We start from the raw sequence: 25,247 nt of genomic DNA on the forward strand, positions 1-25,247 counted from the left end.
CCAGCACACGTGGGAGTGGATGGAAATGAGATTGCGGATCATTTAGCAAAACAGGTGCTGAAATGATCACATATAGAAATTAATATTCCACATAGCAAAGAATAAGTTAAGGCTAAAATTAGAGCAGCAATAAAAATGAGATTTAATGAGGAGAGAGGAAGACATCATTATCATATTCAAAATCAAGTTGGTGTTGAAAGAGTTAATTTTGGTGATAGAAGAGAAGATTCATCATTACCAGACTTGGCATTGGCCATACTGTAGATTACCAGAAACAGTAGAGCGTGTACTATTACACTGTTCTGCTTATGATAGTGAAAGAGCATTTCTGTTGGAAGAATTAAAAGAAATGGGGATAGAAAATATTACACTTAAAACTCTGTCGAATAATGGCTTGAATCATTATAAAATATATAATGCTTTAATGACATACTTAAAAAAGTAGATCTGTTTACTAGTATTTAGAAATGTGTGTGTGTGTGTGTGTGTTTTAATTTATTTAGTTCCTCCTATTCCCCCAATAGCGTCCCATCAACGGTCCACACTGCAGCCCAGAAGGTGGCTATAGGATGCACCTATCGTTTGTTTGCCAACCGCCATAAAACTCCAAAAGAAGAAGAAGAAGAGTCATAGATGAAAGTGAAAGTAAATGTGAATGTTGCAGTTGATGTTGCCATTTTAAACAGACAGAATACAACACAAAGTATCTTTAAATCATTACTGAGATGTATATATGCTTCGGCAGGAATTGTGTGTAGTTAGATGGGAATGTGAATCGGTATGTATGATATTTTTCACCCGAAAGCAAACAAAGTTTATTGTGTGTTTCGTGCTGACTGCGATTCTTCAAACAGCATTCAGCATTTGTGTTAACGTGATTAATCTTATGTATTTGAGCGAAGGCAGCTCGTATTGTATTTCTCTGACTCTCATTCAGCTGAAATATACACCTTATTGTTTTTAGTATAAGAACGCGCGAGGCTTCCGGTGGTGTTTGCTTTCAGTTAGCTGTACAACAACAGTACGTTATACTGCTGATATCGCACACTGTAATTTATTAAATTCATTATTAATAGCATTAACACACTGGTTTGTAGCACACAGTTTTCCCATTTACTGTTATTCTTCTAGTTATTAACTGTAGCGGCTGATGCATCGAAAGTCTCACACATTCACAAAATAACTTCTGAAATGAGGCGGACGAAGGCTGCTTGATTAGTTTAGTTGTGTTTGTTTGTCTCTTCCATCTACAGTCAGCGGAGATCAAACTCTTCAGATCCACAAACATCTGGAGATGAAGATTATTTTCCAGGATGCAGGTTTGAGTAACACATTACATAACTTGCGTTATAGATGAGATGGCTGTCTAATATTTATTGAAAACAATAACACCATAAAGCCCCCGTAAGAGCTATTCATTAAAAAATACTTTTTGAAAATTTCATATTAAGATGTTTGTAATCATAAATCTGTTCTGTTTTAGCTCAGTTCATCAGAAGAGATCATATCCAGAGTCCTGCTGTGTGTCTGTGAGTCTATGGATCGACCGATAATGTTTAACAGTGGAGATTCAAGTGGTCTCAGGTATTACATACGTATAAAATATGATTATAGCGTGACATTTTATATTATATATTTAATTGTATTTTAGTTCACAATTTTTGTATAAACACAGTGTATGAAAGATTATAAAGTGCTATTTAAAGTGTATTTGATAGGGATAAATGTGTAGTTGTTACAGTAATTTAAAGGATGAACTTTATTCTCTCTCTGTTTTAGTTCAGCTCATCAGAAGAGATTATATCCAGACTCCAGCTGTGTGTCTGTGAGGAGTGGCGCGTCTATGGAGCAGCCAATGAGCTTTAACAGTGGTCACAGGTATAACATTTGTATGAAAATATGATTATAAGCATGATGTTTATATTTTCATATATTATTACAGTTCAGTTTACAATTTCTGTATAAACACAGTTAGGGGTGTGCGATATAGAAAAAAATTATATCTCGTTATTTTTTTGGGGATTTTTTCGATAACGATAATTAGACGATATTTTGCTGAGTGTGTTATTGTGCTGATATCTGATTACTGTGGACAGCTGCAGTTTTTGAAATTCTTCATATTCTGTGTGGTCAGTTCACATCAGTGATAGAAATTAATATTTTCATGTAAGTTTAAATTGATTTTTACCTTTTATGGGCAATTTTACCTTTAATAAAGCCATTTTTTTCTAAAAGTATGCATCTTTTGAGTCAAATTGTTACATTTAATCAGTCAATTAGAATAATAAGACATTTAGGCTGTTACCAAAGAAATGAAACCAGTATCAACACAATTAATCTTTGCAGAAGTTGCATTTAGATGTATTTACACACTGTTTAGGACATGGAGTGCTTTAACCTGCAGTTACAAATGCATAATGTTTTGATATTTTAAACATAAAACATTAAATACTGATATTTGAAATTATTTTAAAATGAACATGTGAAATTAAAACCGCCAGTAGGTGGCAGCAAGTCACTGTTAACAAGTGAGTCATTGCGACTGAACCGAATCATTTAACGGCTGATTTATTCAGGAACTAAACATGTTGCTCAGAGATACAAAAAACAGTGCTGTCACTGTTTGCAATTATTATTTGTTGGCGAAATGGAGCTAAAACAGGCAATATGGTGTCTAAAACGTAACAACCCGAAAATGATTTTCAAAGATTTTTTTAAAAATCGAGCATTGATTGTTATGATCCAAGACTTCAGGACTTTTGTCGCACTTGCACCAGGAACTCACAAAAAAAATTGGAGTGGATTCGAAGATGTTAAGTGGGCGTGAAAAAAAAGACTAGAATTCATGAAAAAACTGCGGATTTTTTTAATTGAATTTTGTCACAAATCGATTAGATTCGATGATTTTATGTGGGTGTAATAAAAATGTAACCCGGCCATAGGAATAAATGGAATGTCCAAAAAAAAAACAGCATTTATTTATTTTTTTGTGGATTTTTTTTTACCATACAAAATCTGACACAATCCAGGAAATATGCATACCCAGATGAAGGGCTGAGACTGCAGAATGTCCCCAATGCAGAAAAAACTTGCATACCCATACACACAGGCACACACACACACTCAAACGCACATATGGTACACAAACTCCCATAGACATACATTATAACATAAATAATGTTTCTGCTGGGAAATGAATATCATTTTGACTTTTTTTTTTTGACCAAACACAGTTAAATTTGAGTGATGAGGTGAAGACCAATCATTTGATATCATATTTGTATTTTTAAATTTATCTTTTATATTTATTACATATTTATGAAAATGTCTGGATTTGCATATGTTTGGATTAAAATCCAGTATACATTTTTTTTTTTTTTTTTTTTACAAAATATACATTTTTAAATGTTTTATATATATATATATATATCTGAAAGCCTTGATATAAATCTGAAAGCTAAATGAAGCTTCAAGTTGGTGTAGTTTTCAAGATTTAACTTTCTGAGCTGAGTTGAGAATCTCCATAGGGTTCAATAGGCCCATCTGGTGGCTGAAACTAAAAATTCAGTTTTTTTTTCATTTTTCCCAGCCAGATGGCTTCAGAGACACTCAGTGACCAAGTTCATGATGGATAATGATGTTTAAAGTAGAAATTGTGTCTTTGTTTGTTTTTTTGGTGAAAAAATGTTTGCAAATATGCAAATTTTCATAAAAAAATCTGGAATTTAAGGAAAATAAAATAAAAAATCACCAAAAATTATAACAAAGCCTACATAAATAATTAGAAAAATATTTTTTGACTGAACAAAAAAGTGTAACGTTGACGGTCTCCGGATCATTTTGACCCACGAGGGACACTTTTGTTACAGGTTCGGGAGGGATGAATGAGGGTTAATATTAACTTATTGTTTATTGAACTGTTGTATAAAATCAATATCACAATCATGCTTATTTTTGAACAAAAAACGTCACTCTTCGTGTGATTGTGACACATATTTTCTGCCCTCATATCTTGAATTTTGTGATCAGCCTTAATGCATTTTAATAGACTGAATCATGCAGTGAAAGAACACACTAAATGCGCACGCGCTCTACTCTAGACTTCATCATATAATGAATGCGTGCTCTCTGTAGGGGTGTTTTGTTTTGTTTTTGCGAAATACTCGAAATAATGTCAAATTGCACATTGTTAAAACAACAATTATGATATTATCGCAGACGATATATATTGCACACCCCTAAACCCAAGTACAAGTGTCGTGGTTGATTTTGGGTTTTGTTCATGTTTTCATGTCTTTTAATTTTTTAGTTCTTAGTCATGAGGCTTGTTCAACTTCATGCGGCGCCACAAAGATCGGCTGCCGCCTGACAAAAGCAATGCATTCTGCTTAGAACATTTGTCCGACTTTGATTGGCGCTGCAGCCGCCTTACGATCACATGTCTCATCAAAGTACCGCGAGAGCAAAACGAGACCAGCCGCTGCAGTTGCTCAAAATCAGCTGCGAGAGCCTTGATGACGACACACTTTATTCTCATTGGTCAGATTCTGTGATGAAAAGGACGTGTGTTGCATGTTTATTCTTAGACAAATTTCTGTATTTAACCAGTCTTGAAACTGAATATCTGATATTCAAACAAAACACACAAAACATTAACAAAAATTAAGATTAGGCCATCTAGTAAATATGTAAGGGATAATAAACGGCTAGCCGTGCATTAAAGGATTTTAAATGCACGACGTGGAGGCCAAGAACCACCCGATGCGAAGCGGAGGTGCATTTAAAATCCTTTAATGCACGGCTAGCCGTTTATTATCCCGCTTATTCCATGGTCAATTGCCAAGTTATAGACAAGTTAAAACTTGTATTGCTCTTTGCGGCGCAATATTTGACCGAATGGGTAAAAATTACGGTTATTTTTGTCAGTTACGGCTCGTTAGCGCTAGTATTCTGCCAGCTTCAAATCAGACACAGAGATGAAATAGTGCGGTAAGACCACATTTATTTGAATGAATTATAGCATTTACGTCAATTAATGATCGAGGAGAGAGAGAGAGATGATAGCTGTGTCTGCGCTTCTCTCTACAAACTATTAATTACTTCAAAAACAGCGATTTTACCACCTCGTTGAATATAATGTAGCGATCTAGTATCTAGACTATTTTATTAATAAAAATCACAGGGAAGCATTGACAACAAGTTTAATCAGCAATCTCCGGTCTCTCTGTCTCTCTGTGTGTGTGTGTATGCGAGTGATGTGTGTGTTTAGTTAGTGTGCATCAATTAAAGCAGCGCATTAATATGGAACGGTGATTAACGGTGATTGACTTGGAACTAGCTGTGCATTAAACGGTTATACTGCATGCCTGCCAGCCAATCAGAATCCAGTATTCAGACAGACCATGGAATAATATTCTTATGGTATAAGAGTAAAAGTTTGGAAGAAAACATTCTGGTTAACCTGTTGCTTATATTTGGAAAATTTCATATAGCTACACAAACAATTGTGCAAATAATAAACCTAACGTATTATTTAAAAGTGAACTAACACACAGTTTTGAGACTCTTAAAGACATGAGGAAGAAAACAGAAATCATGAAGTGTCTGAACTGATGGCTGTCTCTTTATTCCTCCCTCGCCTGCAACGAGCAGATCTCGTCAGCCGGTGGCAGGCTAGTGTAGTTCATCTCCAACATGCCTACTGTATCTTATCTAGCTTTGTTCATGTAACCATTGTTTAGTGAGTTGTCCGTGTCTGTGTTCTAGTTTTGCCAAGTCAAGTCAAGTCTTTGTGTATTGTTTGCTCACTTTTGGATTAAATAAAGCAGCACTTGTGTTTAGGGGTGTGCGATATATATCGTCTGCGATAATATCGTAATTGTTGTTTTAACGATGTGCAATTTGACATTATCGAGTATTTTGCAAAAACCAAACAAAACACCCCTACAGAGAGCACGCATTCATTACGTGATGAAGTCTAGAGTAGAGCGCGTGCGCATTTAGTGTGTTCTTTCACTGCATGATTCAGTCTATTAAAATGCATTAAGAATGATCACAAAATTCAAGATATGAGGGCAGAAAATGTGTGGTAACACTTTATTTTAAGGTCTCTTAACTAGTTGCTTATTAGCATGCATATTACTAGAATATTAGCTATTTATTAGTAATAATTAAGCACATATTAATGCCTTATTCTACATGACCTCATTCTACATCCCTAATCCTACCCAATACCTAAACTTAACAACTACCTTACTAACTATTAATAAGCAGCAAATTAGGAATTTATTGAGGGAAAAGTCGTAGTTAATAGTGAATAAGTGTTCCCTATTCTAAAGTGTTACCAAATGTGTGTGTGTATATATATATATATATATATATATATATCGTTTCATATAGTTACAGTCACACAAAGAGTGCCGTTTTTTGTTCAAAAATAAGCATGATTGTGATATTGATTTTATATATAACAGTTCAATAAACAATAAGTTAATATTAAGAGACTTACGTTTTAGACACCATATTGCCTGTTTTAGCTCCATTTCGCCGACAAATAATAATTGCAAACAGTGACAGCACTGTTTTTTGTATCTCTGAGCAACAAGACAATGTTTCGTTCCTGAATAAATCAGCCGTTAAATGATTCGGTTCAGTCACAATGACTCACTTGTTAACAGTGACTTGCTGCCACCTACTGGCGGTTTTAATTTCACATTCAAAGTATCTGTTCATTTTAAAATAATTTCAAATATCAGTATTTAATGTTTTATGTTTAAAATATCAAAACATTATGCATTTGTAACTGCAGGTTAAAGCACTCCATGTCCTAAACAGTGTGTAAATACATCTAAATGCAACTTCTGCAAAGATTAATTGTGTTGATACTGGTTTCATTTCTTTGGTAACAGCCTAAATGTCTTATTATTCTAATTGACTGATTAAATGTAACAATTTGACTCAAAAGATGCATACTTTTAGAAAAAAATGGCTTTATTAAAGGTAAAATTGCCCATAAAAGGTAAAAATCAATTTAAACTTACATGAAAATATTAATTTCTATCACTGATGTGAACTGACCACACAGAATATGAAGAATTTCAAAAACTGCAGCTGTCCACAGTAATCAGATATCAGCACAATAACACACTCAGCAAAATATCGTCTAATTATCGTTATCGAAAAAAAATAACGAGATATCTTTTTTTTTTCAATATCGTACACCCCTACTTGGGTTCTTTCAATGCTCTCCTTCAGTGGACAATCATTACAGTATGAAAAGAACATGAAGTGCTATTTAAAGTGTATTTGATAAGGATAAATGTGTAGTTGTTACAGTAATTTAAAGGATGAACTTTATTCTCTCTCTGTTTTAGTTCAGCTCATCAGAAGAGATTATATCCAGACTCCAGCTGTGTGTCTGTGAGGAGTGGCGCGTCTATGGAGCAGCCAATGAGCTTTAACAGTGGTCACAGGTATAACATTTGTATGAAAATATGATTATAGCATGACATTTTATTTTATAATTTATTTTACTGCATTTTAGTTCACAATTTTTGTATAAACACAGTGTATGAAAGATTATAAAGTGCTATTTAAAGTGTATTTGATAGGGATAAATGTGTAGTTGAGTTGTCACAGTAATTTAAAGGATGAACATTAATCTCTCTCTGTTTTAGTTCAGCTCATCAGAAGAGATTATATCCAGACTCCAGCTGTGTGTCTGTGAGGAGTGGCGCGTCTATGGAGCAGCCAATAAGCTTTAACAGTGGTCTCAGGTATAACATTTGTATAAAAATATGATTATAGCATGACTGTCGGAGTAGGTGGCTGCAGCAAGTGCACAACGCAGGACATTCAAAGAAACAGTTGAAAAACCGTTTAATCACAACAAGACTCTAAACATGCAGCGGAAACCAAAGTAGTAACAACCACATTACTATCAACAACACCGAACAATAAACAGAAAGAAACCAGGGTTTAAATACTCAAGGGTAAATGAAGAAACTGAATGAACAACAGGTGAACTTAATTAGGGACTAACAGGTACACACTAGAAAACTGATGTTGTGTTCGAAATTTCATGCTATCATAATACTCCTTGTATTTCTGCTGTATCCAGTATGTTCTGTATACTGTGTATAGTATGCAAGCTTTCTGTACACATAAAATACCCAGATGACATATTATATATACCAGAATCTGCAAAGACATGGAATAATGCAAAAATATTAAATAATAATATTATTGCAGTAATAATATAAAAATAATATATAATATTATTAATAATTTTCTTCTTTTCCCATCAGATTGGAAAGGCATTTATTTTCAATAAAAATAAAGGAAATAATTGAATGGTGAAATTAAAATGGTTCATAAAGTGTTTATAGAGTATAGTTAGCAGTAGGTGTAGGAAGGGCTTTGTTCCAGGCGGCATCCATTAATAATTTTAATAAATGTGATAATTTACACTGAATATGTTATGGAATACTGTTTTAGGATATACTACAATAATGATGTATAAATAAATACCACCTAGCTACTATTTACATTTAGCCTATTGCTAAAGAAAATATTGCTATTCTAGTGTAAATAGTGTATAGTGTATCTAGAATATATCACTTTTTCCACTTTTTATGCCTTTGTAAATAGATCTGTTAGCATATTTATTTGTAAGGTTACAGCCTCAGCAGCTGTGCTAAATTAATGTTCACTGTTTGTCATGTGACAACACTGTAGCATACTACTCTAAAATGTTATTTGTTGCTTATTGAATACTGTTTCACACACTATTCTTAAAAATTTAGTAAGCAGTATGTACTGTGTACTGGACAGTAAACGGTAAGTTAGTGTGGCATTCTGAACACAGCATGTGTCAACATACAATAACAGCGAACAGAAACTGAACTGTGACAGTGACTTTTAATATTGTCAGATATTGTCACGGTTCAGTTCACAATTGTATAAACACAGTGTATGAAATGGTTATAAGTGCTATTTAAGGTGCTTTTAATAATGATAAATGTATAGTTGATTTGTTACATACAGTAATTTAAAGGTTGAACTTTAATCTCTCTCTGTTTTAGTCGTCCAGTTCATCAGAAGAGATCAGAACCAGATTCGATCCGTGTGTCTGTGAAGAGTCACACGTCTACGGTTAGGCGACGACATTTCAAGACTAGAGATACACGGCCTGGTCTCAGGTATTCAGATATGATCTGAACATATGATGCAGAATACATACGACATTGTGCTTATTAACTTTTTTATTTTTCAGCCATGATGTTTTCAGCGCATTTAGATCAAATCTGAAGAGGAAGTTTGGTCGTCTGTATGAGGGAACAGCGACGCAGAGAAACCCAACACTCCTGAATGAGATCTACACAGAGCTCTACATCACAGAGAGTGAGAGTGGAGAGATCAGTAATGAGCATGAGGTGAGACAGATTGAGACACAATCCAGGAGAGCAGCAACAGAGGACATGGCCATCAAATGCAATCACATCTTTAGACCTTTACCTGGACAAGACAAAGCCATCAGAACTGTGCTGACAAAGGGAGTCGCTGGCATTGGAAAAACAGTCTCTGTGCAGAAGTTCATCCTGGACTGGGCTGAAGGGAACGAGAATCAGGACGTCCAGCTCATATTTCCACTGCCTTTCAGAGAAATCAATCTGATGAAGGACAAAACACTCAGTCTTTCAGATCTTCTTCATGTCTTTTTCCCTGAAACTAAAGAAATGGAAATATCCAGTGATGAATATAAAGTGTTGTTCATCTTTGATGGTCTGGATGAGTGTCGTCTGTCTCTGGATTTTCAGAGTGATGTGAGGTTGTGTGATGTAAGTGAATCAGCCTCAGTGGATGTGCTGCTGATGAACCTGATTGTGGGGAATCTGCTTCCCTCTGCTCTCATCTGGATCACCTCCAGACCAGCAGCAGCTGATCTCGTCCCCTCTGAGTGTGTCCATCGAGTGACGGAGGTACGAGGCTTCAATGAGCCACAGAAGGAGGAATACTTCAGGAAGAGAATCAGTGATCAGAGTCTGGCTGACAAGATAATCTCACACCTGAAGTCATCAAGGAGCCTCTACATCATGTGCCACATCCCAGTCTTCTGCTGGATCTCAGCCGCTGTTCTGGAGAAGATGTTGAGTCCAGCAGAGACTGGAGAGATTCCCAAGACTCTCACTCAAATGTACACACGCTTCCTGATCCTTCAGACCAACATCAAACGTGAGAAGGACTATGAGAAGAAGGTGACAGATGAAGACATGATCCTCAAACTGGGGAAGCTGGCTCTCCAGCAGCTTGTGAAAGGCAACCTGATCTTCTATGAGGAAGACCTGAGAGAGTGTGGCATTGATGTGGCAGAAGCATCAGTGTACTCAGGATTGTGCACTCAGATCTTCAGAGAGGAGTTGGGCTTATATCAGGGGAAAGTCTTCTGCTTTGTTCATCTGAGCATTCAGGAACATCTAGCAGCTCTATATGCGCACAAGTCCTTTATAATCAACAACATCATTGATCAAACCAAAGAAAGTCTTTTCTCTGTCTCAAACTGGATGAAGTCATTATCTAAGCTGCATCAGAGAGTTGTGGATGAGGCTTTACAGAGTAAGAATGGACATCTGGATCTTTTCCTGCGTTTCCTTCTGGGTCTCTCAGTGGAGTCCAATCAGACTCTGTTACAAAAACTACTGACACTGACTGGAAGCTGCTCCTACAACAAAAAGAATACAGTTCAGTACATCAAACAGAAGATCAGGGAGAATCACTCTCCAGAGAAATCCATCAATCTGTTCCACTGTCTGAATGAACTGGGTGATGATTCACTGATGCAGGAGATCCAACATTATCTGATCTCTGGAAAAATAAGAAAAGCCAAACTCTCGTCTTCACAGTGGTCAGCTCTGGTTTATGTGTTGCTGACATCAGAGCAGAAGATGGATGTTTTTGATCTGAAACATTTTATTGGAGCACAACATACAGCAGATGAAGTTCTTCAGAATCTGTTACCTGTGGTTAAAGAATCCAGATCAGTTCGGTAAGTAACACTGAAAGCAATCTCTCCACTTTCAAAACATGATCACATTTATGATTTTAGCTTGTGCTTTCTTTCTTAGCAAAGCAACAAAATGGGCAAAATCTCACAGAATCACATTTCTGGCCATGAGCAGGAGAGGTGTGTGAGACACACATACTAAACCAGCTGAGGAGGTTTGTGTGTGTCTGTGTGAGAACTGATGATTGTAGAGCTCAGTGTGAAAGATGAAGATGAAGGATTGAGTGTGAGAGGAGTCAAAACTGACAGCAGATAGATTTGAACTGCTTGTCCTCTAATTATGTTTATATGTATGTTTTACTGGCTGTTTGAATGATATTTGCATTTTTCAAAATTTCCACATTTCATTTACTTAAATGCAGCTGGTGTCGGTTCATCATTCACATTCTTTAATCTGAACAGGTTGGGTTATTGTGGTGTCACAGATGAAGGTTGTGCTGCTATATGTAAGAAATAACTCACGACGGGTCATTGAATTAATAAAAAAAAAACATAAGTTAGTCCTGGTCCTCGAATCTGATTGGCTCTTTCCAGCCACATGTTATTCACCCAGTATCGCCATGGGAACCATTTGTAAGGGAAACAGGTCAATTTAGCTCAAAGGGAATTATTTCTTTATTTTGTAGGGAATTTGGACAGAATCACTGTTTTACGGCTGATCACTGAGTCGGTCAGCGATTCATTGAACAAGTCGTATAACATCAACTCTGCACTGGATATTAACTCTTTCAACGCCATTGACGAGATATCTCGTCAATTAAGAGACAACGCTTCCCCGCCATTGACGAGTTTTTACGGCAATCCGTGTTCTAGGTGTATTACGGTAAGGAAAGCCCTAGCGCATGTCCTGAATGAGTTACGGGACTTCCGGGTCTTTAGGGTGCGAATAGAAGACGATCAGCATTCATGGAAGGATCAGAGAAAATGTAGATCATATATAGATCATAGCCTATGTAGATCATGCTTTGACCATTTTGAATCTGATCGGGACGATGTAGTCAGTGAGAGAGATGCATTTACAGACACAGAAACATATGTAGTTATAACCGATCCGTCGATCTGAATAGGGGTGTGTGTGTGTGTGTGTGTGTGTGTGTGTGGGCTCTATCTATCTATCTGTCTGTCTGCCTGCATGTACAGTATATGTATGCATGTAGCCTGTGTGTGTGTGTGTGTGTGTATAATCATATGTTTGTGTGTGTGTGTGCATGTACAGTATATGTATGCATATGTATGTATGTAGCCTGTGTGTGTGTGTATAATCATATGTTTGTGTATGTGTGTGGACGTGTGTGTGTGTGTGTGTGTGTGTGCATGTACAGTATATGTATGCATATGTATGTAGCCTGTGTGTGTGTGTGTATAATCATATGTATGTATGTGTGTGTGTGTGTGTGTCTGTTTGTTGAATGCAATTTAAATTATTCATATAATTACTTACAGGTGAAAGAATATGACATCTGAATGTATTTTGCATGAAAATGCACTACTTTGATAAAAATGCATTTTTCTCAGTTTTTTGTCCAAAATGTTGTATTTTTGATGGTACCCACCTGCATTCAAATGGTCATAAAACATGAACACATGAAGATAGAATAAAATAGTTTTTGTTTAAAAGCAGAGACTTGGTTCTTTATTTTGATATATAATATGTTCTTATATTCATAGCAGAAAATATTCTGAGGGCTGTCAAAGTTAGGTGAAAATCATCAAAAATGCTGGCGGTGGCTGGCAACTTTTTTTAAAAACGCTGGCGAGGAAAGAGTTAAAATCCAAAATATAGTGAAAACACTATTAATTAGCACAGTAACAAGATCGGCAGATTAAGACATTAACTTGTAAGCACAAAACACAAGATACTTCTCTTTTCAATATAAATAAGCCTTTATTGGATAAATCTAAGACATACAAGCTAACACATAAACATACACACTCATACATTCACACAAGTTGCAGAAAGAGAAAGTGAGGAAAGAATGAGTTTGAGAGAACGAGAGAAAATGTGAAATCCCAAGTTTATAGCAATATGTGCAATTGCTTAGGCCTAAACAACTATCAATCACTTAATTAACCCTCGCATTGAGTTCCTCAGTGAGGCTAAAACTTATATTAAATGCACCAGTTCAGCTAGAATCTGGAGGTACTTGTGTTGCTTGTTTAGGGGGTTTCCTTGTTGTCGTCATTACAGAAAGGGGTTTCCCGAGGTTGCTGATTGGCTGGAAGTCCAGTAGTCGTTCGAAGTAACGTCTTGGGAAGCCAATGGTTGGGCGTTGGCTGAAGATGCGGAGTTGTGGGCTGGTTGAAGTTTTGATGCGAGCACAGTCGGAGTTGGACTTGCAGACACGGCTTTGTGGCAAAACTTAACTCAGGACACGAAACTCTCAACGGAAAGAAAAGAAACTAAAGTAAAAGACTAAAAGGATGTAACGAGACTAGATGGTTTTTCTTCTCATCATGGTTAAATAGCAGCGGGCGTGCAGGCTGAAGCACGCTGGAACGGCACTCGAAGAATGCAAAAAATGATGGCAAAAAGCATGGCTAAGAGCAGTGGTGGCAAAAGCCCTAATGCAAAACGCAGTGGTGGCAAAAAGTGGCGGCTAAAGGCATATTTTGTTGGTGTCCTGAGTTTTTAAACTCGGCTGTTGGACACATCCCAAATGGTGTCTTGACCAATAAGACATTGTCTTAGCTCTGGGTGTTACTATGTTTCTCCTCCCAAAACATTAATCAACATGTTATCTTATCAGTCACATGGTCCGAATTTTCCTGCTCTTGCAGAGTATAATTCGGATGTGATTTCTATAATAAGAATATAATGCATTTTACAAAGAATTGATTGATACAGACGTTAAAAGCATGAATTTTCAAACTCATACATACCCAACATGAATATAAACTATTCAATAGTTATTCAAAAGACGTACACAATGAGTGATTAGGACATGATAGTCAAATATATGGGTTACATACATAACTCCATATTATGTATAGAATTGATTAGTTGCTCATATGTCCTTTTAGAATGATTTAGGTTCATATATACATGTAAAGGCAGTTTCTGTGCCATTCTGTGAACGTGAGTACAAATGTACTCTGGGATATTTGTATCACTGCGGAGTGATACAAATTTTTCACCATTTGTATCACTCCGCTTGTGGTGTTTCTCACACAGAATGACAAATCCAATATAATTTTACAAACAATGCTGTTTTTGTGTCACAGAATGTAGTTTTGAGAGTTTTAGGTGAGAATGTACTTGTTTAGACATCAAATATGCAGTTTGTTAATAAAGATAACGTCTATTTGAAAATTTGCTTCGACGTTTTCAGAGATATGATCTCCAGGACGTCAGCGGGCGTTCAGCGCTCATGAAGCATTGAGTGTTTAATCTTATCATTATACATTACTGACACTCTATCCTCCAATTTGATACTGTTAAGTGCTTTGACACAATCTGTATTGTTAAAAACGCTATATAAATAAAGATGACTTGACTTGACGCCTCCCGAGAGCGCCTCACCTCGGCCAGATCTTCTGGAATTTACCGCTGGCATGAGACAGGCTTGACATTTAGCATTCTCATGTGGTTGTCCTTCGGACAAGTAAATTTGTCATTTACTTGTCCGAGTATAAAAGTTACTTGCCCGGAGAGAAAAAAATTAATTTAAATTGAGTTATAAATAACATGTTTAGTTAGATATTTCTTTTTAAATAAACTAATGAACAAAATAATAAAGTGTGATAATACTATTATATTTTTATAATAAATAAAATAATAAAATAAAATGCTATATTTACTTCTTTTTTATATATGAATTTTCATCATTTTCAAACTTAAATTAAAATTTTTTTAATTAGAGTTCAATTTAATCAGTCAATTATTATAATAAGACATTTTGGGCTGTTACCAAACAAATGAAATCAGAATCAACAAAATGTATCTTTGCAATGCAGAGGACACACAGAAGCTGCGTCTGAAGTGGTATAGATATATTTACCCACTGTTAATGCAGCTCTGAGGGACATGGAATGCTTTAATCTGCAGTTACAAATGAATAAATAATGTTTTAATTCATAAAACACTGAATGACTGAGCGCGTCCTCCATCAGGTTAAGTCATATTCATAAAAAAAATTGTTTGCGATGTCCTAAGAGTAGTGTACTCCCCCATGGCTCACATCAGCCCTGGTCAATGCATTGATTTCTATAAAGTGAAGCATCAGCAGCTTTTCCCTGTCGTTTATTCCAGTGTTTACCGTTACGTCACTAGCTCCGCCCTTGCGCCATCACTCGTGACCGGAAGAGAAGATGAGTCGTTTTGAGGGGGAGGGGGCGTTAACATTTTTTATTAAAGATTACAAAGGCACATGAATTTAAAAAAAAATAATGAAGTGCACGGATAAATTATTTATAAATTTTATTTATTTTTACTTAGATTTTTGGGGGGAGATCAAACTGTAACACCGTGTGTCCCAACCAGACATTTCCATGTAATTTTTGTCCTAACCACCCGCGACAGCGACACGTGACAATAAGCGACACGGAATTCTATTTTAGAAATGTTTTTTATTTTTGCGACGTCGTGGCCGGAACAACATACATAATATGACCGTGATAATCTCAGGTAATGATTATGTGCTTTATTCAATGTTAAAAGTGTCTAATGTGAGTTTGAATATTATTTTGTGTGAGGTTTATAGCCATAGTGAAAGCAACAATAGATATTTTACCTCAGATCTTGAAAATAAATTAAAGCAAACTTACGTTAAAGGTGCCACAGAATGGAAAACTGTATTTAGCTTGGCATAGTTGAATAATAACAGTTCTGTACATGGAAATGACATACCGTGAGCCTCAAACACCATTGTTTCCACCTTCTTATGTAAATCTCGTGAATAAAAAAAGACCACTGAAAAATAGGCGAATCAGAACATAACACCGACTGTGACGTTACAGTCGGGATCAATAATAGTTACGCCCCCAACATTTGCATATACCCGCCCATGTTCTAGGCCAGCTGAACCATCAGAAGTGCTGCAGGTATTGTGAAGAAACAAGCGAGGACAACAGCAAAAATGGCAGATCATGGAAATAAATGTTATGTTCCAGGCTGTGCAGGGGATGTGAAGTGCAGGGATGGGTTGGTGTCAGTATTCAGAAAGGCAAGGAAAGCAAATAACGCATTCTAATAAAATAATGTGAGCCACTAAAGGGACATGGTTAGCTCCTTGCTAACGGTAGCCTGTTACATTACAGTACATAAGATTTCACTTACCACATAAACAGAGTGAGGAGAGATGACTGAGGATGATGGCGAATGATTTACAGATCCTGAGCACCACTGACAAGCATCTGATCTTGTATAATGTGTGGTAAGTACTGCCGCTGCATAGTATAAACAGAGTTCGTGCGATCGCGAATCTCGATAGCGAAAGTGAAAGTAAAAAGCCATCGTGCATTTGAAAGCAGTTTCAGTGCCCCGCATATTAATAGCGGCTCCCTGATGCCCACATTTTATTTACAGTATAATTACTGAGAGAAAGTATTGAAATGAGCTGCACTGTGAGGAGCCCTGCTCTATAGTTAGAACAGGAGCCCAAGTTGCCTTTCTTTGGTATCTTAATGAGACAACCCTCTTTCCATTCTGTGGGTACTTGTTCTTCTTTCTAAATCTTCTTAAAAAAGAGGATGGAGCATCTTTACTGTAGTCTCTGTATCAGCCTTTAATGCCTCTGCTGGAATACTGTCGGGTCCTACTGCCTTACCGCTTTACAATTTCATAATGGCTTTACAGTTTTCTTCCTTTGTTGGTGCACTGCAGTTTATTGGCAAATCTCTATCTGGTGGTTGGATATCTGGTGGGTCCTGTGGGGCTGGCCTGTTTAACAGCTCCTCAAAGTGTTCAGCCCATCTTCTCTTCTGTTCTTCATCGTCATCCATCTGTTTTCCACCTTAGTGAAAAATAAATATACTTCATTGTATTTAAAATATATTTATTTCATGATAAGTATACTAAAAATAGATTGACATGTTTATACTAACTGAAAATACTCTCTAAAATGTAGTTATTTCATGCTTTCATCAAGCACAAACTTAGTGCACTACAAATTAATTTGAAAAATACTCTACTTTTTACGAATGCATTTGGGGAAGGATGAAATATATATATATATATATATATATATATATATTATTCATCTTTAAGAAAGTACACTGGCTAGGTTCTTAATTCCATCTACAGCATGTTTGAAACTTGTTTAAAGTGATTTTCACACATACATACTAGGGCTGTCACGATATTAGATTTTTCATATCACGGTTATTGTGGCCATAAGAATCCACAATATCAATATATCGCGATATCTATAGAAATCTATAGGGGGGGGGGGGGGAGATCAGTCAAATTATTTCTTTAAGTATTTTAATAATGTGATTTTAACATTGGCCTAAATATAGGCTACAGTATGTTCAGTGAAGGGGGCTTGATAAGTCAGTCTCTCTTCACCTTATCCTTTCATGAGCTCTGAAATTCACCAATCATCGGTTTTGCTGTACTTTTGCTAAACATCTGAACTCAGTAGAGTGCACAATGTTGGGAATCTGTGTTGCAAATTTGGCATATTTTTCAGAAGAAACCTTTAGAGTCTAGAAACTCATTGCAGCTAAAGACACAAGTCTCACCATGTATTTCAAATATGAGAATAATGAAATTATTTTAAGATGATGCTGTGTATTTTATTTATTTTTTAAGATGAGACTTTCTTTCTGGGCAAACCAAAGAAAATGTGAGGTATGAATTGAAACATCCAGTATGTTTCTGCTAACAGGTGCTGTAAGGGCAGAGTTTCCAAACACAACTTTTTCCTACAGCACAAATATAACAATGGGGGATTTGCAAATAAAACTATTTAATTTGTTAAATATTGAAGTAATCCTTCAGTAATTTATTTTAGTTTAATCCTCTGTTGACCTGTTATGATTAAATGTATACAATACACTGTATTTCAGTTCTTGAGTTTAAAAATAGTTTAGATAAAAATAAATGTTTTGAGTTGCAAACAATTATAATAATATTTCATAATGATGCAGTACTTTGTATAGTTATGAACTTCACCTTTTCAATAGTTTAACCACACTTCAAATCGTGCTTTTCACAATTTTGCATGGTTGCAAAGCAGCTTTACATACATATGTGACCCTGCAGCACAAAAGCAGTCTTAAGTCGCAGGGGTGTATTTGTAGCAATAGCCAACAATACATTGTATGGCTCAAAATTATCCATTTTTCTTTTATGCCAAAAATCATTAGGATATTAAGTAGATCACGTTCCATTAAGATATTTTGTAAACGTCCTACTGTGAATATATAGTAAACTTAATTTTGATTAGTAATATGCATTGCTAAGGACTTCATTTGGACAATTTTAAAGGCGATTTTCTCAATATTTTGATTTTCTTGCTCCCTCAAGATTCCAGATTTTCAAATAGTATCTTAGTCAAATGTTGTCCGATCCTAACAAACCATACATCACGGGAAAGCTTTTATTTAGCTATCAGAAGATGTATAAATCTTCTCATTTTAAAAAAATGGCCCCTTATGACTGGTTTTGTGGTCCATGGTCACATATAAAGTAGTTACAAAAGTATGTAAACAACATATAGTCATGGATTTGAAATGGTGAAAGAAATTCAAGAACTTGATCAGAAGGTTTATTACTTTAGTATATTCCCAATACACCTGGACCAACAAAATGTGCCAAAATAAAAGATAGCAGTGGTTTATGATCTATGCACCAAGTGTATCTGGAGTAGTTCATTTAGCTCATGACCGTATCTTTATGTTTTAAGGAGCACAGATATTGGCTAAGAACAGATCATGTTATATGATAAATTCCCACAGCGATTACAAGTCTCGTAATGATGACCAGTCTGTTTTGAGAAATGTGCGCTTCACGGTCTAAAACTTAAAATTATAATTTCAGTGCTGGCCGGGTTGAGTCAGTCATATGAAATATTTTCTTGACAAATAAAATCATATATTAGCATGACATTCACTTTTTTTTATGTTGACAAAATACAGTTTTTATTTAACTAATATATAGGACATAATCAACCATGAATCTAAAGAGAGAATTATTTGTGATGTTTTGGAAAGCCCAGTTATAATTAGTCATTTTTACCTGTGTATAATTGAAGTATTCTACAAAATAAAAAGTAGTAATAAACTATATTGTTACCAGAACCCTTAAAATGAGCTAAACTAATGTAGTCAATTTGACTCAAACATGCTAATATTTTTGACATCAGTCAAATCAGATTTACCGCAGTAAGCAAACTTTTGTTCACATTTTTTTCAGTGTGCATCCTGAACAGCTGTGCTGAATTAATGTTCAGTGTTTTTCATGTGACATCACTGTAGCATACTACTTCGAAACATCAATTGTTCTATATTGCATTCTGTTTCACACACTATTCTTAAAAAGTAGAAGGTAGTATGCACTGTGTACTGGACAGTAAGCAGTAAGTTAGTGTGCCATTCTGAACACAGCCTGCATCAGTGTAAAGCCCGAGACACACTGCACGATTTTGGGCTGTCCCAGACAAAAGATAGGCGTCATGAAACAATCGTGGTGATTTCTGTGATCGTAGCTCCTAATCGGTGGTCCTGTGTCGTACAGTGAGAGACGTTCAAAGACGGCCGCTGTCACGATCTTGCGACCAAAGGTAGCCTGCGATACAGCATGATCATCACACAATGTGTTTGCTGTTATGTTGCAGGCCCTGCCTTCAGAGACCCCGCAGACAGATTACTGTTGCCTGTAAAACAGGAATAATGTCAGAAGAACGGGAGAGTCGCGTCTGCTCTTTCACAGCTCCTCTGCTGATCTGTTTATTTAATGCACAACCAGTAAAATTCCATTACAAACAATTGCTTTTAAAGCATTACTTTACATTCTTTGTCTGTGTTGCTCTTATTACATCACTTAAGAGCCACCAACATCAAAATAAATCACATTCTGACACTCTTGTCTCCTTTCTTCATTTTACCATTTTTAGTTAACTAAATACCCAACAGACATTTTATAAACAGCAATAATGATATTAATAACCACAAAATGATTTTATATGAATTTACTTATATTAACTGTAAACTTGAGTATTTCAAACTACTCTTGCTTCTTAAAACCAATGTGAAACGCAATTCTCTCCTTTTCTCCCCATAGGAGTGTATTTATAATGGATCACCACAGATCCAGCTGCTTTCTATGCTTTCGTCAGTGAGTGGTCACGTGACTATAAAGCGCGCCAAACGCGACCACAGAGTGAGCCTCCCAGAGATACTTAACGCCATTAGTTAACTCATTAGCATGAACAAACAAACATTTTGTGACCCGAACCAAGCAATACAACACTGTAGTCAGATATCATGATCACTGGAGCTTACTTAAATTACTTTTTTTCACGTCAGTGTGAACATCACATATTACACGGACAACCAACCCAGATAGCAGACCAACACTGAATCAATGTTGATGCATCAATTAAATTATCATTGAATCAATGTTGAAGTTTATCATTGATTTTTCATCAGGTTTGCACCCTGAAATAATGTTATTTCAACGATGAAAAATCAATCAAAAATATATCAAGATGGTCATAAAATCAACATTACTTCAACGTAAATTAAATCACTTATTTAACATTGAATCAACAGAAACATTATCAAATCAATCCTGCTTTTTACTCCTTTCAGTCAGAGAACATGCAGGACTGCAATTAATATGGTTTTAAAATAAAAAAGTCACTCAAAGTAAACAGCATCAGTCAGTTTACATGCAAAAATATTTATTTTTGCCCCCACACTATTTGAACAGGAAAATAACATTATATTCAAGTAAAACATGTGATTCTTTAAAAAAGAAAAAAAAAAAAAAAAAACTTGGTGGTGACTTCAAAACATAGGCACGGATTCACAGACAGGGCTTAGCTTAAGCCAGAACTAGGCCTTAAATTAGGATACTTAAACAGCTTTTATAAAAATGCAATAAATAAATAAACAAACAAACAAACATTACTGGTGTGCATCTTGAGACAGGCAATGCCAATGACATTAAGATCTGTCAGATCAAGTTATTTTCAGTTAAGACGGCTCAAACATGCATTTTAGTCTGGGACTAGCCTTTTGAAACTGGGAGACAGAGCTTAAAATACAATTTACATACAGAATATGGTCAAATGAATGACAAAGTGACTTAATTACATAGAACAGTTCATTCTGAATTTATAAAGCAAATGCCAGGAGAAGAGCCTGTCAAACTGACACATATAGGCCTAACAAATGCAAACTGCATCTGCAAAATGGAAGTAAATGCAAATGAAAACACACCATCAAAGGCAGAAACACTAAAGTACTACAGACTGAAACATTACCAGTTTGCCGTTTAGGACTTGAAGCTTCCATGGATTGAAGCTACTTTTCTGATTCAAAAAAGATGTCTTTACTCCTCATTAAACGGATAGTGTGATGAACTCAGGGCTTTCCACCACAAGGCAATGTCCACAAGCCCTTCAGGACCACAACCGAGCCATTTTTGCACCGTCACAGCAGGCCTCCTCTTTCTCAACTTTCCCTTGCTGTTGTTAGGCATCTAAAGTATAAAAACAAACAGGATGTTAAACCTGCACAATGTTGTAAAACATTTTATTAGTAGTAGTAGTGTATAACTGAAAGAAGGTGGGTCCAAAGTATTTGGAAATGTGACTTAATGTACTACAAAATTAAGTGCAAATTGAAATTTGATAAAAGGTTTACATTCAAGCTAAAACATGGTGAATTCAAATTTAAGACTATTTAATTTTAATATAGAAATTAAGCACCTATAGACATACGTATTATTTTGAAACCCTTGATATAAAGCATTTTTCATGTTTGGAACAAATTCCTCACAGCAGCTCACTCTGAGCCTTCTATTTTTAAGATATGCTTGTAATATCAAACTACTGTATATTGATATAAATGGTAATGCCTCATTCTATATTGTTTATAAATTATATATATCATACAAACTCAAAGAGTATATAGTCAATATATAAATGTTCCAAATCTGTATGAGTTTCTTTCTTCTGTTGAACATAAAATAAGATATTCTGAAGAATGTTGGTAACCAGTTGAACTTCCATAGGATTGTTTCCCTGTACAATGGAAGTCAATGGTTTCCGTCACCTGCTGGGTTACCAACATTCTTCAACATATCATCTTTTGTAAAAAAAACAAACAAACAAACAAACAAAAAAAAAAACTGACAGGTTTGGAACAACAGTTTTGAGTGAACTGAAGGCCTGTTCACACCAAGGACGATAACACTAAAGATAACGATAAAGATATAGTTCTAAAAAGCAGATGAGTGTGCTTAGAATAAACAGATGAACATAGTTATCTTTAAAGTTATCACTCTTGGTCTGAACGGGCCTTAACCCTTAATAATCATATTAGGCCATTTTGCAATTCCTGTTTTTTTCTGTCTCCAAATTTAAGACCTCTTGAAAACATAACTAAGGCTTTTCTCATTCCATTTAAGATATTTAAGACTTTTAATGGATTTAAATTTGATCAAACTGAATTTAAGACCAAAGGACCCATGTGGAGACTTACCATGCACATCTTGGAGCCTGGTGTCTCTAAATGAGTTTTTTTTTTGTTGTTGTTCATGCTGATCTTTTGGTCTCCTACTGCCCAGTTCATCTGAGAAGGTTAGAGTACAGCCCAGCATCCTAATATATGCCTCAACTGATGCTCCTCCAACAGCAAAACAGCCAACCTATAAGTGTCAGGAACATATATTTGCACAAAACATGGATAGGTTACAAATAAATATCATGGGAATGTAGTTTCCATGTTGAATGAAAAACATGCTTTTGTCAATAAATAAATAAATAAATAAAACAAAAATAAATAAATCTTAATGTAAATTACCATCACACATCTGTCATCGTCACTTTGAAGAATCCGCTCTGGTAGCTGCGTCTCATGATGAAACCCCAGACCTCCAGACACTGGTTCAGCCAGTATTACAGTCACTTCAGAATAAACAATGGGAAACCAGTTTGAGAGAAAAAACACAGTATATCAACAACTTCTATGATACACAGCATTCATTTTTCATAACCCTTAGTGTAGAGTTTCTCAGCTCCAGTCCTCAGGCCCCCCTCCCAGCATGTTACAGCTGAACCAGGTGTTTTAATTAGTGAGGCATCTAAAACACTCTGGGACGGGGCTTGAGGACTGGAGATGAGACTATAACTCTTTTACTATTTACTGCTGCAGCTTAAATAAATAGCTTACTTCCCTTTACAAAATAAAAGATTGTATTAACATTAAGATGCTTTAAGACATATATTTTGTACATTTAATAATGACTTGCCTTTTATTATTAACCTTGATCCAGGAGATTCCATCCTCTGACCTAGATTTAAAAAGGTAAAAGTAAAAGTTTAGAGTACGCAACACCTGTCACAGGTAACAATCAACAGAAGTTCATTCTTACCTGATGTGAGCAAACCAAGGAAATGTCCCTCTGATGGGCTACAAAAAGGGAAAAATGAAGAATGAAAAACATAGCTTAAAACATTAGGTTAACCAAATATTGGTTGTAATTAGTTTTGTGTCTTCTTTACTGTTATACTGGAGAAAAAAAAGTCACCCACACCTTGGATGACCTGAGGGTGAGTAAATTAACAGCACATTTTCATTTTGGGGTGAACTATCCCTTTAAGGTGTGTCACAGGAGTACAGTAAAACAAAAGTAATATATACAATTGTTCACATAACATAAAAATTACATAAAATCAAGCAATGCAAGGTTTTCCCTCCCACGAAATCCAAATAAGGTCGATGACACGAATAAGTTTGTAGAAATATGTTTTACGTGTTTTTTTTTTCTTTTTCAGGAAGAAAAGTCAAAATCGTGATCAGCCTGCGCGTGCTGTCACACACCGTGTTCAAACACACACATTACACTCTCACTATTGTGTCTGGTAGGGTTTGGTGGAAAAACAAAGTGAAATATATTTAATGAAAATCCTTACCTCGGCCGTTCGTTGGTCTGGACGGCGCGCGTTCATGTGACTCGCAGTTCACTCGGACTTGTCCAGAAAAACACATAAGTTATAACGGAAGACGAATAGTGAAATATACGCGAAATGAAATCACTACTTCTTTTCTCTGAGGTGAATCCGTTGTGTTCGTAGCTAAGTGAAGGATCAACATCTGGGTTGATGGGTGTGTCAGATAAGGGAGACATACAAAATGTGCAGTGTTGGGGGGCGCCCAGGACCAGGGTTGAGAAACACTGTTCTATAGCAACGTGTCGCAGCGTACGAGTCAATAGGTGTCATACTTGTACAGTCTACACACACGTCGTAGCCAAGTTTATTAGATCCATGTCACTCAGTGTGACATGCAGTGATCTTATACAATTGCTAAAATCGTTCAGTGTGTTGGGCTTTACAGGATAAGAGAAACAGGTAAAATTAACTCAAAGGGAATTAATTATGATATTAATCAGGAATTTTGACAGAATCACTGTTTTTACGGCTGATCAATTGAATCGGCCAGCGATCAGTTGAACGAGCGGTATAACATGAACTCTGAAATGGATATTAATATCCAAAGAATAGTGAAAACACTATTAGCACGGTAAGAAGATTGGCAGTTAACTTGACACATAACACAATACCAGTGTTGAACAAGCTACTTGGAAAATGTAGTGAGTGTAATAACTTTTTAGCTTTAGGAAATCGAATCGTAGAGATTCGATATTGATCTGATTAATTGATATTAATCAAAACGAATAATTTATACTTTACTCGTCCAGCGAGCATTAAACCAGTATATCTTAGCAATTCTGTTTATTTTGTGGCCACGATAATAATACAGAATTGGTTGGGAAATTTTGAGCAACAGGTAACACGATCTTTGGCAAATAGTTTCAAACTTGAAAATCACAGCACCAGACCATTCTTTATAAATGAAACGATTTATTTGCTATTCTGATAGAATACTAACAAAACACATACACACACATACACACGTTGTGGCCAGAGGATTGCGATTTGAAGAAAGTTTAAGGTTCTAATGCTCTTTTCCAAGAGTAAAGAAGACCTGAGGAGGTCACAAATAGAGAACT

At 35.8% G+C, this 25,247-nt stretch overlaps 1 protein-coding gene across 3 annotated transcripts in view; it reads left to right on the plus strand.

The window, feature by feature from the left end:
- Positions 1 to 138: 138 nt before the first annotated feature.
- Positions 139 to 25,247, plus strand: part of LOC131538575 (NACHT, LRR and PYD domains-containing protein 3-like) — a 91,926-nt gene continuing 66,817 nt past the window's right edge. The window contains exons 1-8 of one of the 3 annotated variants that reach the window (XM_058772472.1): positions 139 to 778; positions 1,254 to 1,319; positions 1,484 to 1,584; positions 1,780 to 1,878; positions 7,374 to 7,472; positions 7,677 to 7,775; positions 9,084 to 9,200; positions 9,275 to 11,044. In XM_058772472.1, coding sequence (XP_058628455.1) covers positions 1,314 to 1,319; positions 1,484 to 1,584; positions 1,780 to 1,878; positions 7,374 to 7,472; positions 7,677 to 7,775; positions 9,084 to 9,200; positions 9,275 to 11,044 — 2,291 coding nt within the window. In that variant the 5' untranslated portion in view covers positions 139 to 778; positions 1,254 to 1,313. The remainder of the gene's footprint in view (positions 779 to 1,253; positions 1,320 to 1,483; positions 1,585 to 1,779; positions 1,879 to 7,373; positions 7,473 to 7,676; positions 7,776 to 9,083; positions 9,201 to 9,274; positions 11,045 to 25,247) is intronic. The other 2 variants (XM_058772473.1, XM_058772474.1) reach the window with 2 other exon arrangements.

Source organism: Onychostoma macrolepis, chromosome 04, assembly GCF_012432095.1.
Source record: "Onychostoma macrolepis isolate SWU-2019 chromosome 04, ASM1243209v1, whole genome shotgun sequence".
NCBI classification, from domain to species: domain Eukaryota; kingdom Metazoa; phylum Chordata; class Actinopteri; order Cypriniformes; family Cyprinidae; genus Onychostoma; species Onychostoma macrolepis.